A 14,029-nucleotide genomic window follows, 5' to 3' on the forward strand; every position below is an offset into this window, starting at 1 on the left:
GGGACCCAACCGTACCCGGTTCCACGAGTGGGCTAAAAAAAGGGGCTTGTGCACCTCAGTTTTATTTTCACTATATACAAATAGTGTGACAGGTTGGGTCATTTTTTGATTTACACTGTAAGGGCGGGTTCAAGTTTACCAGTCTGGCCCTGGTGAGGACGCCGTGTTGGAGACTGAACTATCTCCTTCCTGGTTCTCTCCTGTTCCTATAGGGGGGGGGGGGGGGGGGGGCTCTGCAGGAGTGTCTCCGGAGTCTGGAGAGGATGTGCTCTGACCCTTTCCCCGGGAAAATGACTGCACCGCAATATGTTCCTGGGTGTGGCATGGAAGTTGTGTCACTGCTGGTCCGTCTGGAGACAACCCCAGTGTCCACTGTGCATCTTTCAGGAGAGAATGCTCCCTTAACTTGCTTCAACAAAGGCCCATGCGTGGAAGTTTGTGCCCCATCGCCAAAAGATTAGTGGATTGTGTTTAGGGCCTGGGCAAAGTGTTCATCTGCCCCGGGGTCAACCGTATGGAGTGTCATCCATACCATGTTGGTCAATATGCAGCATGTGTCCAGTGCTCACTTGGAATGTGCCATTCTGCCTCGCCGTCACATGTCCATTAGTTTGGATAATGTGTGCGTTTAAGGGGGGGGGGGTAGAAATACTGAACCGTATTCATTTCAGTTGAAGGGAGACTGACCACTGCTACATCCTGGCAATGTTATTGAGGTTCCTGCCAACGTGGGAGGAACGTGTCTCGAGCATAATTTAAAAATGTTGAGACCAGAATAAGCAAAGACGCTGTATAGCCAGCCACGTCTCTCTCCACTATTAGAGCACTGACACGCGCTAATTCGTGAGCACTATTTGTTTCATTGTGTCAATTGATTGTCCCTGTTAATCAATGCTCCGCGAACTATATATATATTCATCAGTGAAGTTACTTTTAACGCCAATATACTCGCAAAGTTACTTTTAATCCCAACATACTCCCCCATTCATTTAGGTTGGTTAAGGAAATGTGGATAAGACATTCAGTATAATACGGATTCATACCATTCTCCAAGTGGAAACGTTGTTTTGGAGAGCACACAAACGTTTGATTTACTTCATTGCATTTACCAGTTTCCTGTCCATTTCTTGTTCGGAGAGCATGTGTCCGGTTCCTCCGTCATGTTTAACGTTGTGTGAACGAGCGAGAACATGTGTGGCCAAATGTATTTAAGTGCCCGTACATTTGTAAATATCATCGTCATCTCCGAAACACCAGCGCTGTGTAAATAAATCCAACACTCATTTGCATTGCTACCTGCATGCCTCCTGCTGAATCGTTGTCCTTACGACTGCTAGAGGGAACCCTATTTGACGCTGATGCAGTGCAATGGAGAAAGGCTACCGATCGCGCCGACCGGTCACTTCAAAAGCCCTCAATGATCTCAGAGTCTCTGCATTTGAGCTTCATGTTTATTGTGGTGCAGCATGATATAAACAGAATCCAATGTAATTCCAAATGCAAGGAACCCCCCCCCCCTTTCAACTGCCCCCTTAGTCACGTTATCCTGTCGCCGGGTCTGGATCGAACCCTCAACGCTAGTGATGTAAGCACCAAGCTCCAACCAACTGATTCCCTGGCTACAAATTCTTCTCCACTTGGTCTTAACTGTCAACTGTCAATCATTTACCACATAGTGACCACAGAGAGAAGCAACGCGATGGTGATGTGTTTTCATATCCTCCCATTGCACCCCTCCCCCATCCCTGTCACTCACTTTTCAATGGCGTCTGAGGGCTTTTTGAGTGGCGGGGGGCGGAATTTGGTCTTCTTGGCTGAGGGGGGCGCGTCCCTGTCAGTCTGTGGGGGAGGCGGAGGAGGGTCCAGTCCTGTGGTAGGGTGGAGAGGTTCCCTCGGTCCAGCCTGGAGAGAGAGAGAAAGAGAGAGAGAGAGAGAGAGAGAGAGAGAGAGAGAGAGAGAAAGCCTTGTCCTTGATAAGTGCTTGTGATAATTGTTTACATCGCGATAATCCAATTGTTTGCATTGCGTTTTGCAATCTCTACATAAGTCATTGTTTTCGATGGGTGCTTAATCTTCAGCAAAACCCAGAGTCTCGTACCTCTTTGCTGTGGCCCCCGTTGCCACTGTCCCCTTTGTTGTGGCCCTCATGGGGCCAATCCTCTGCCTCCCTGGACTCCTCTGGTTCAGGCGTCCCACTCTCCTTCTTTATCTCCCTCTCCCTCTCTCCATTCCCTCTGGCATAATCTCGGTCATCGTCCGTATTCTCTTCTTTCATGTGGCTGGCTCGACCACCGTCTTCTTCACTCCCTGCAGGAAAATGCACAATAGTGGCTCATGATTCCTAGTAATAATATATTGTCACATAGCTAGTTATAAAAGACGCAACTATAGCAAAAGAGATGCACTGAAAGTACATTCAAAAATGCCATAAGCAGAGAAGGGAAGAGAGGGGAGGAGGAAGGAGAAATGGAGGCGATAGAGGAGGGGGGGGGGGGGGTGCAAAGGTACAGCGTGAAGGTGAGGGGAGGCGGACTACAGTTTCGACGTACCTGTTGGTATATTGCTGCTGGACATAGCCATTGAGTTAGCACCAGGTTTGCTATATGCCTCGACATCCTCCGTCGTATTCTCTTTCTTTATCTGAGCCTTGTTCTTCCGTTGGGCCTGGCCCTCCACCTGTGACTTTTGCTCCAACTCTGCAGTCAGGTGTGGCATTCCCTCTTCAAGTGACCGGGTAACGTCCTTTGAACCCTGCACGCCGACAGCCGAGGCTGATGATTGGCCAGACACTTCTTGAGCCAAATTGGGGGGCACGGAGGTCATGGCGACCACACCTGACGCTAGGGTGATGCTTGGGGCCGGGTAGATGGCGGTGAGGAGTTGACGTCCCGTCCCAGGGGCTCCAGGGGAAAGGGCTGGGGCTAGCAAGGGCGGTTGGCCCGCTACGAGAGGCTGCATCAGGGCTTGGCCGGCCGGAGCAATGGCGGTGAAGCCCAGAGACGTCAGGGACGACGGCAGGTAGGCGGGTCCTGGAGAGAGAGGGGCCTGGACCGTTGCCGTGGAGACCACTCCAGTGCTGGATTGGACATAAGTGATCCTAGAGTGAAGAAGAGACAAAAAGCAGATGGGTTAGCTATGAACACACTGTTCTGATGAAGGTCAATTGACCAGCCACAATAAACTAAAAGCAACTGCCATGTGAAAGTAATAGTGGGACATACAGTGCATTGGAAAGTATTCAGACCCATTGACTTTTTCCACATTTTGTTATGCTACAGCCTTACTCTAAAATTGATTAAATTGTTTTTTTCCCCCCTCAATCTACATACAGTACCCCATAATGACAAAGGAAAAACTGTTTTTTAGAAATTGAAATATCACATTTACATAAGTATTCAGATCCTTTACTCAGTACTTTGTTGAATCAGCTTTGGCAGCAATTAAAGCCCCGAGTCTTTTTGGGTATGGCACTACAAGCTTGGCACAGCTATATTTGGGGAGTTTCTCCCATTCTTCTCTGCAGATCCTCTCAAGCTCTGTCAGGTTGGATAGGGATCGTCGCTGCACAGCTATTTTCAGGTCTCTCCAGAGATGTTAGATCGGGTTCAGGTCCGGGCTGTGGCTGGGCCACTCAAGGACATTCAGAGACTTGACCCGAAACCACTCCTGCTTTGTCTTGGCTGCGTGCTTAGGGTTGTTGTCCTGTTGGAAGGTGGACCTTCGCCCCAGTCTGAGGTCCTGAACGCTCTGGAGCAGGCTTTCATCAAGGATCTCTCTGTACTTTGCTCCATTCATCTCTCCCTTGATCCTGTCTCCCAGTCCCTGCCTCTGAAAAACATCCCCACAGCATGATGCTGCCACCACCATGCTTTACCATAGGGATGATGCCAGGTGTCCTCCAGACGTGACTCTTGGCATTCAGGCCCAAGAGTTCAATCGTGGTTTCATCAGACCAGAGAATCTTGTTTCTCATGGTCTGAGAGTCTTTAGGTGACTTTTGGCTCAAAGCAGGCTGTCATGTGCCTTTTACTGAGGAGTGGCTTCTGTCTGGCAACACCACCATAAAGGCCTGATTGCTGGTTGTCCGTCTGGAAGGTTCTCCCATCTCCACAGAGGAACTCTGGAGCTCTGTCAATGTGACCATTGCGCTCTTGGTCACCCCCTTCTCCCCCGATTGCTCAGTTTGACCGGGTGGTCAGCTCTAGGAATAGTCTTAGTGGTTCCAAACTTCTTCCATTTAAGAATGATGGAGGCCACTGTGTTCTTGGGGACCTTCAATGCTGCAGAAATGTTTTGGTACCCTTCCCCATATCTATGCCTCGACAATCCTGCCTCGGAGCTCTACGGACAATTCCTTTGATGTCAAGGCTTGGGTATTGCTCTGACATGCACTGTCAACTGTGGGACCTAAATATAGACAGGTGTGTGTGCCTTTCCAAATCATGTCCAATCAATTGAATTTACCACAAGTGGACTCCAATCAAGTTGTAGAAACAATTCAAGGATGCTCAATGGAAACAGGATGCCCCAGAGCTCAATTTCAAGTCACATAACACAGGGTCTGAATACATTTGCAAACATTTCTAAACACCTGTTTTCGCTTTGTCATTATGGGGCATTGTATATAGATTAATGAGGACACTTTAAAAAAATCCAGTCTGTAACGTAACAAAATGTGGAAAAAGTCAAGGAGTCTGAATACTTTCCGAATGCACTGAACATACCGTATAATCAGACATTTATTGTAGGTTTAAAGTGAGTACCTTGTTGGAGGCGACGTCAGCAACACAGTCTGAGGGGGTTTGATGCCCGGAGTCATCACAGTGGCTGTTGCCATGGATACAGGGAAGGGACTCCCAGGATGCACTGCTCCAGCAGGGTGGACATTTGTCTGGACCATTGGCATGGGGGCGATGTGGATGATCTGTGCAGGACAACACACACACAGGTCAGCCAGGAGGCTAGTGGTCCACATGCATACTTGCACCATCAGAGTTGTGGTTTTATTCCCGCAGTAACAACAAATTGAACTGTAGATCATGTTTGCTTAATGCCAATATTGTGATCATCACAGTGTGTGCCTATGTATTTGACCGATGTTCAAGCCTTTTTTTCCGGAAAGAGGTCTACAAGTTGCTGTTCTGTGGTATGCCTGTGTGTAATAACCACTACCTTGTTTCCTGGTAGAGCACCATTTTGCACAGGAAGGGGAGGGGCCACGTGGGAGATGGGCTGAGGAGGAGTAGAGCCTGTTCTCACTGTTGCCATGGGAACCAACATCTTGCTCTGCAAGACTGGAGACTGGGTTTGGGCTGATGAAAGAGAGAGAGAAAGAGAGAAAGAAAGAGAAACAGAGAGAGAGAAATTAAAGAGAGAAACAGAGAGACAGAGAGAGCAGTTGAGGTAAGACTGTTGACATGACAACTAATGACAATCATAAGGTGATGAATTCTCTCTCACTGAGTATGCAAATATTGGAGATAGTTAGATTAGCATAACAGTTTGATGAAAACATTTACATGCTTTGCAAGAAGAACGATTTCCCTAATAATCCTGTTCACACATGGACACATCTGAAATCAGGCTACCTGATGGCACTCTGATAAATGCAGGAAATCACCAATCAAAATAAAATGTTCAACCACAGCGAATCATTTGGTTTCACCTTTTGGTTCCACCATTTGGTTCTACCGCTGGAACGTCGATTAAGGTTTTAACATGTCCTAATCATTTGAAAGATTGTTCTGAAAACCAGCTGTTTTAATCTGTGTATGCTCACTTCGATTTTGACCTTATGCTGATGAAGATAAGCAGCCTAAAGTGTTGCATAATCTGTCTACTGCCATAATCCGATTAATATTGAATTATTTGGTTGCATGTAAATGTACTCACTTACAGGTAGTATTAAAGAGCAGGGATATGCGAGACTAAATAGAAGGTTACTCGTATTCTGGGATTGAAGGGGACTTCAACTAATTTCCCCCAAAAAAATAACACTTAGACATACAGTTGAAGTCGGAAGTTTACATACACCTTAGCCAAATACATTTAAACTCAGTTTTTCACAATTCCTGACATTTAATCCAAGTAAAAATTCCCTGTCTTAGGTCAGTTAGGATCACCACTTTATTTTAAGAATGTGAAATGTCAGAATAATAGTAGAGAGAATGATTTATTTCAGCTTTTATTTCTTTCATCACATTCCCAGTGGGTCAGAAGTCTACATACACTCAATTAGTATTTGGTGGCATTGCCTTTAAATTGTTTAACTTAGGTCAAACTTTTTGGGTAGCTTTCCACAAGCTTCCCACAATAAATTGGGTGAATTTTGGCCCGCTCCTCCTGACAGAGCTGGTGTAACTGAGTCAGGTTTCTAGGCCTCCTTGCTCACACACTCTTTTTTCAATTCTGCCCACAAATTTTCTATAGGATTGAGGTCAGGGCTTTGTGATGGCCACTCCAATACCTTGACATTGTTGTCCTTAAGCCATTTTGCCACAACTTTGGAAGTATGTTTGGGGTCATTGTCCATTTGGAAGACCCATTTGCGACCAAGCTTTAACTTCCTGACTGATGTCTTGAGATGTTGCTTCAATATATCCACATCATTTTTGCTTTCTCATGATGACATCTATTTTGTGAAGTACACCAGACCCTCCTGCAGCAAAGCACCCCACAACATGATGCTGCCACCCCCATGCTTCATGGTTGGGATGGTGTCTTCAGCTTGCAAGCCTCCTCCTTTTTCCTCCAAACATGACAATGGTCATTATGGCCAAACAGTTCTATTTTGGTTTCATCAGACCAGAGGAAATTTCTACAAAAAGTACGATCTTTGTCCCCATGTGCAGTTGCAAACTGTAGTCTGGCTTTTTTATGGCGGTTTTGGAGCAGTGTCGATATAGGACTCGTTTTACTGTGGATATAGATACTTTTGTACCTGTTTCCTCCAGCATCTTCACAAGGTCCGTTGCTGTTGTTCTGGGATTGATTTGCACTTTTTGCACCAAAGTCCGTTCATCTCTAGGAGACAGAACACGTCTCCTTCCTGAGCGGTATGACGGCTGCCATGGAGTTTATACTATTGTACTATTGTTTGTACAAATGAACGTGGTACCTTCAGGTGTTTGGAAAAAATGTTTCTGAGATGTTGGCTGATTTCTTTTGATTTTCCCATAATGTCAAGCAAAGAGGCACTTAGCAAAGAAGGTAGGCCTTGAAATACATCCACAGGTACACCTCCAATTGACTCAAACTCAATTATCCTATCAGAACCTTCTAAAGCCATGACATAATTTTCTGGAATTTTCCAAGCTGTTTAAAGGCACAGTCAATTTAGTGTATGTAAATTTCTGACCCACTGGAATTGTGATATAGTGAACTATAAGTTAAATAATCTGTCTGTAAACAATTGTTGGAAAAATGACTTGTGTCATGCACAAAGTAGATGTCCTAACCGACTTGCCAAAACTATAGTTTGTTAACTTCTTTGGGACAGGGGGGGCAGTATTGAGTAGCTTGGATAAAAAGGTGCCCAAAGTAAACTGCCTGCTACTCAGTCCTAAAAGCTAGAATATGCATATAATTAGTCGATTTGGATAGAAAACACTCTGAAGTTTATAAAACTGTTTGATTGATGTCTGTGAGTGTAACATAACTCATATGGCAGAAATAAAAACATGAGAAAAAATCCAACCAGGAAGTGGGTAATCTGAGGTTTGTAGTTTTTCAACTCTTTGCCTATCCAATATACAGTGGAAATGGGGTCATATTGCACTTCCTAAGGCTTCCACTAAATCACCAAATCAAATTTTATTTGTCACATACACATGGTTAGCAGATGTTAATGCGAGTGTAGCGAAATGCTTGTGCTTCTAGTTCCGACAATGCAGTAATAACCAACAAGTAATCTAGCTAACAATTCCAAAACTACTACCTTATAGACACAAGTGTAAGGGGATAAAGAATATGTACATAAAGATATATGAATGAGTGATGGTACAGAGCGGCATAGGCAAGATACAGTAGATGGTATTGAGTGCAGTATATACATATGAGATGAGTATGTAAACAAAGTGGCATAGTTAAAGTGGTTAGTGATACATGTATTACATAAAGATGCAGTAGATGATATAGAGTACAGTATATACGTATACATATGAGATGAATAATGTAGGGTATGTAAACATTATATTAGGTAGCATTGTTTAAAGTGGCTAGTGATATATTTTACATCATTTCCCATCAATTCCCATTATTAAAGTGGCTGGAGTTGAGTCAGTGTGTTGGCAGCAGCCACTCAATATTAGTGGTGGCTGTTTAACAGTCTGATGGCCTTGAGATAGAAGCTGTTTTTCAGTCTCTCGGTCCCAGCTTTGATGCACCTGTACTGACCTCGCCTTCTGGATGATAGCGGGGTGAACAGGCAGTGGCTCGGGTGGTTGTTGTCCTTGATGATCTTTATGGCCTTCCTGTGACATCGGGTGGTGTAGGTGTCCTGGAGGGCAGGTAGTTTGCCCCCGGTGATGCGTTGTGCAGACCTCACTACCCTCTGGAGAGCCTTACGGTTGTGGGCGGAGCAGTTGCCGTACCAGGCGGTGATACAGCCCGACAGGATGCTCTCGATTGTGCATCTGTAGAAGTTTGTGAGTGCTTTTGGTGACAAGCCGAATTTCTTCAGCCTCCTGATGTTGAAGAGGCGCTGCTGCGCCTTCTTCACGATGCTGTCTGTGTGGGTGGACCAATTCAGTTTGTCTGTGATGTGTACGCCGAGGAACTTAAAACTTACTACCCTCTCCACTACTGTTCCATCGATGTGGATAGGGGGGTGTTCCCTCTGCTGTTTCCTGAAGTCCACAATCATCTCCTTAGTTTTGTTGACGTTGAGTGTGAGGTTATTTTCCTGACACCACACTCCGAGGGCCCTCACCTCCTCCCTGTAGGCCGTCTCGTCGTTGTTGGTAATCAAGCCTACCACTGTTGTGTCGTCCGCAAACTTGATGATTGAGTTGGAGGCGTGCGTGGCCACGCAGTCGTGGGTGAACAGGGAGTACAGGAGAGGGCTCAGAACGCACCCTTGTGGGGCCCCAGTGTTGAGGATCAGCGGGGTGGAGATGTTGTTGCCTACCCTCACCACCTGGGGGCGGCCCGTCAGGAAGTCCAGTACCCAGTTGCACAGGGCGGGGTCGAGACCCAGGGTCTCGAGCTTGATGACGAGCTTGGAGGGATGGGTTAGGATGGGTTAGGGCAGTGTGCAGTGTGGTTGAGATTGCATCGTCTGTGGACCTATTTGGGCGGTAAGCAAATTGGAGTGGGTCTAGGGTGTCAGGTAGGGTGGAGGTGATATGGTCCTTGACTAGTCTCTCAAAGCACTTCATGATGACGGAAGTGAGTGCTACGGGGTAGTCGTTTAGCTTAGTTACCTTAGCTTTCTTGGGAACAGGAACAATGGTGGCCCTCTTGAAGCATGTGGGAACAACAGACTGGGATAGGGATTGATTGAATATGTCCGTAAACACACCAGCCAGCTGGTCTGCGCATGCTCTGAGGGCGCGGCTGGGGATGCCGTCTGGGCCTGCAGCCTTGCGAGGGTTGACACGTTTAAATGTTTTCCTCACGTCGGCTGCAGTGAAGGAGAGTCCGCATGTTTTAGTTGCGGGCCGTGTCAGTGGCACTGTATTGTCCTCAAAGCGGGCAAAAAAGGTCTTTAGAACCTTGCTTGATGATTCTACTGTGAAGGAGGGGGGAATGGGAGCTGAATGATTAAGAGGTCTGCCGGAGGTATTTGGACATAAATGATTAACCTCTAGCATCGAGCAATCCCGTATCCGGGAGCGTAATCATAGCCTCAAGCTCATTACCATAACGCAACGTTTCCTATTCATGAAAATCGCAAATGAAATGAAATAAATATATTGAAACACAAGCTTAGCCTTTTGTTAACAACACTGTCATCTCAGATTTTCAAAATATGCTTTAACCAAAGCTACACAAGCATTTGTATTGATAGCCTAGCATAGCATTAAGCCTAGCATTCAGCAGGCAACATTTTCACAAAAACAAGAAAAGCATTCAAATAAAATCATTTACCTTTGAAGAACTTCGGATGTTTTCAATGACGAGACTCAGTTAGATAGCAAATGTTCATTTTTTCCAAAAATATTATTTGTGTAAGAGAAATAGCTCCGTTTTGTTCATCACGTTTGGCTAAGAAAAAAAAACGAAAATGCAGTCAACTGCCAAACTTTTTTCCAAATTAGCTCCATAATATCGACAGAAACATGGCAAACGTTGTTTAGAATCAATCCTCAAGGTGTTTTTCACAATTCTATTCGATGAAAAATCATTCCTAGCAGTCGGTTTCTCATCAAAGGCAAACTGAAAAATACTGCAGCTGGAGATTACGCAATAATTGCGACGGAGGACACCAAGCGACCACCTGGTAGATGTAGTCTCTTATGGTCAATCTTCCAATGATATGCCTACAAATATGTCACAATGCTGCAGCCACCTTGGGGAAAACGTGGAAAACGTAAGCTGACTCCTAGCTCCTCCACAGCCATATAAGGAGTCATTGGAATGAGGCGGTTTCAAAAAATGTGGCACTTCCTGATTGGATTTTTATCTGGGTTTCGCCTGTAACATCAGTTCTGTGGCACTCACAGACAATATCTTTGCAGTTTTGGAAACGTCAGAGTGTTTTCTTTCCAAAGCTGTCAATTATATGCATAGTCAAGCATCTTTTCGTGACAAAATATCGGGAACGTTTTTCATCCAATAATTAAAAGAGCGCCCCCTATATCGAAGAAGTTAACTTTATCGAACAAATCAAACATTTATTGTGGAACTGGGATTCCTGGGAGTGCATTCTGATGAAGAGCATCAAAGGTAAGTTAATATTTATAATGCTATTTATGACTTTGTTGACTCCACAACATGGCGGATATCTGTATGACTTGCTTTGTTGTCTGAGTGCCGTACTCAGATTATTGCATGGTGTGCTTTTTCGGTAAAGCTTTTTTGAAATCTGACACAGCGGTTGCATTAAGGAGACGTGGATCTAAAATTCCACTTGTATCTTTTAGCAATGTTTATTATGAGTATTTCTGTAAATTGATGTGGCTCTCTGCAAAATCACCGGATGTTTTGGAACTACTGAAAGTAACACGCCAATGTAAACTGAGATTTTTGGATATAAATATGAACTTTATCGAACAAAACATACATGTATTGTGTAACATGAAGTCCTATGAGTGTCATCTGATGAAGATAATCAAAGGTTAGTGATTAATTTTATCTCTATTTCTGCTTTTTGTGACTGAAAAATGGCTGTGTTTTTCTGTGACTAGGTACTGACCTAACATAGTCGTTTGGTGTGCTTTCGTCGTAAAGCCTTTTTGAAATCGGACACTGTGGCTGGATTTACAACAAGTTTATCTTTAAAATGGTGTGAAATACTTCTTTGAGGAATTTTAATTATGGGATTTCTGTTGTTTTGAATTTGGCGCCCTGCACTTTCACTGGCTGTTGTTGAGGTGGGATGCTACCATCCTGAATATCCCAGAGAGGTTAACAAGAAATTTGTGGAGTGGTTGAAAAACGAGTTTTAATGACTCCAACCTGTGTATGTAAACTTCCGACTTCAACTGTATGAATCTTGGATGGTTGTAAGCATATCCCCTTGTATATAGCCTTGTATAAAGTACCCTCCCCTTTTCCATAGGTCCACCCCTTTTCCATCCCTGTCAGCCAATCACTCCTCTCTCTCACCTCTTGCTCCAGGACTGACCCCTCCCACTGCGGCATATCTTATTCCCGCTCCTGCCCCCGAATGTATTCCATTGGCCTGGAAGACATGGGTGGGCGGAGTGGAGGGCAGCGTGAGGACGCCGGTTGGCTGCTGGGTTAGCTGGGGGGAGGGGCTCTTGGGGTTGGCACTGACAGAAGACAGGATGGGCAGGATGTACTGCACCTGGGTGAGGCCAGGCTTGGCACCGCCAGCGGAGGTGAGAGAGGCGGCAGGAAGGAACTGGGGCTGCAGCAGGGGGAGGGGAAGTGGCAGGGTGCTGTGGGTGGGGCTTAAGAGATGCTGAGGCGGTGCTATGAGCTGTATAGACTGGTTGGGGAAAGCTCCTCCCAACACTAGACTGGTGACCTGCAGCCCCCCCGGCCCCACACTCACGGGATTGGGAGAGGACGAAGACAAGTACCCACCCCCTGCTGTGATAGGCCCACCTACTGCTCCCGGTCCACCAATCAGAAGTGTGGCTTTCTTCTCCCCAGGGAGGGCACTGAGGGCGATGGGGCCTTCCATTGGCTTGCTGGTGATAGGGATGGGCGTGCTGGCGATGGGGCATACCACATTGGTCACCATGGTGGGGGCCATCCGGACTGCACCGAGCACCTGGGTGAGTCCATAACCCAGAGCGGGGGTCGAGGTGAAGGGCGCCGATCCAGGGATGGAATTAGAGGGAACCTGCCCCCCTCCACCTCCTCTTTTGGATTCTCCACTTCCCTCTTCTCCTCCCTCCATCCCTCGTTTTCTCTTCCTCTCAGAGCTCTCTCCAGTGCTCCCCCCTGTGTTCCCCTTGGTAGAGTCGGAGTGAGAGTCGGCGTGGGAGGTGCTGGTGGCATAGGGGAGAGAGGAGCGGACCACTGGCTGGAAGACTCGCTGGACGGGGAGAGATCAAAGAGAAACGTGAACTAAGGTCCCTCCTCAATTAAGTCTCTCAGTGCACCAGTGTAGAATTCAAAACTGGTGGGGGAATGAAACGGATCAGACTCAAACCATCTTAGCATGGGTGGGGGGAAGGAGTGGGAATTGAATATATATCTGTTCAAATTCAGTATGGCTATGCTACTTCATTTGGCAGTTCCATTACCCATGAAATCTAAATTGTAGCTAGTTCATAGCACCTACAGTCCAAAGGTCTAAGAGGCTATACGGCTAAACATGTAGGGTACCTGTCCATCCGGCTCATCCTCGTCACTGTCAGTCACTCTCTCTTTACACTTGAGGTCTATGGATCCCTCAGGGCACGAGTCCTCTGGAAATAAAGAGGATCCGATAGGTCCAATCAGACATGATAGGAAAGACAGTAAAGACATGGAAATAAAACAATAGTGAATGTGCCATTAATTAAAAACGGACCAATATGAGGCAGACAAGCAACACAGCAGCTATAGGAGTTGTCTCTAAGATAGTTACTGTAGTAAAACATATAGATACTAAATGTGCAAGACATTGAGTTGCCACAGAACAGCTATAGAGCAGCATTAAGACCATATACAGTACATTCGGTAAGTATTCAGACCCCTTGGCTTTTTCCACATTTTGTTAGGCTACAGCCTTATTCTAAAATGGATTATCAATCTACACCCAATACCCCATAATGACAAAGCAAAAACAGTTTTATATATATATATATACATTTTCATAAGTATTCAGACCATTTACTCAGTACTTTGTTGAAGCACCTTTGGCAGCGATTACAGCCTCGAGTCTTCTTGTGTATGACGCTACAAGCTTGGCACACCTGTATTTGGGGAGTTTCTCCCATTCTTATATATTAATTATTTTCTCCCATTCTTCTTCTTCTCTTCTCTCAAGCGCTGTCAGGTGGGATGGGAAGCGTCACTGCACAGCTATTTTCAGGTCTCTCCAGAGATGTTCAATTGGGTTCAATTCCGGGCTGTGGCTGGGCCACTCAAGGACATTCAGAGACTTGTCACTCCTGCCACTCCTGGGTTGTCTTGGCTGTGTGCTTAGGGTTGTTGTCCTGTTGGAAGGTGAAACTTTGCTCCAGTCTGAAGTCCTCAGCAAGTTTTCATCAAATATCTCGCTGTACTTTGCTAAGTTCATCTTTCCCTCGATCCTGACTAGCCTCCCAGTCCCTGCCCAGGCCAAAGAGTTCAATCTTGGTTTCATCAGACCAGAGTATCTTGTTTCTCATTGTCTGAGAGTCCTTTAGGTGCCTTTTGGCAAACTCCAAGCGGGCTGTCATGTGCGTTTTACTGAGGAATGGCTTCT

The 14,029-nt window shown here is 45.8% G+C and overlaps 1 protein-coding gene across 3 annotated transcripts in view; it reads right to left on the reverse strand.

Moving 5' to 3' along the window:
• Positions 1-14,029, reverse strand: part of LOC139373437 (protein capicua homolog) — a 44,303-nt gene that overhangs the window by 5,130 nt on the left and 25,144 nt on the right. The window contains exons 10-16 of one of the 3 annotated variants that reach the window (XM_071113924.1): positions 12,964-13,046; positions 11,770-12,670; positions 5,173-5,312; positions 4,764-4,924; positions 2,550-3,097; positions 2,099-2,307; positions 1,757-1,902 (exon numbers count right to left, since the gene is read on the reverse strand). In XM_071113924.1, coding sequence (XP_070970025.1) covers positions 1,757-1,902; positions 2,099-2,307; positions 2,550-3,097; positions 4,764-4,924; positions 5,173-5,312; positions 11,770-12,670; positions 12,964-13,046 — 2,188 coding nt within the window. The remainder of the gene's footprint in view (positions 1-1,756; positions 1,903-2,098; positions 2,308-2,549; positions 3,098-4,763; positions 4,925-5,172; positions 5,313-11,769; positions 12,671-12,963; positions 13,047-14,029) is intronic. The other 2 variants (XM_071113926.1, XM_071113925.1) reach the window with 2 other exon arrangements.

Source organism: Oncorhynchus clarkii, chromosome 18 (genome assembly GCF_045791955.1).
Source record: "Oncorhynchus clarkii lewisi isolate Uvic-CL-2024 chromosome 18, UVic_Ocla_1.0, whole genome shotgun sequence".
Classification (NCBI taxonomy): domain Eukaryota; kingdom Metazoa; phylum Chordata; class Actinopteri; order Salmoniformes; family Salmonidae; genus Oncorhynchus; species Oncorhynchus clarkii.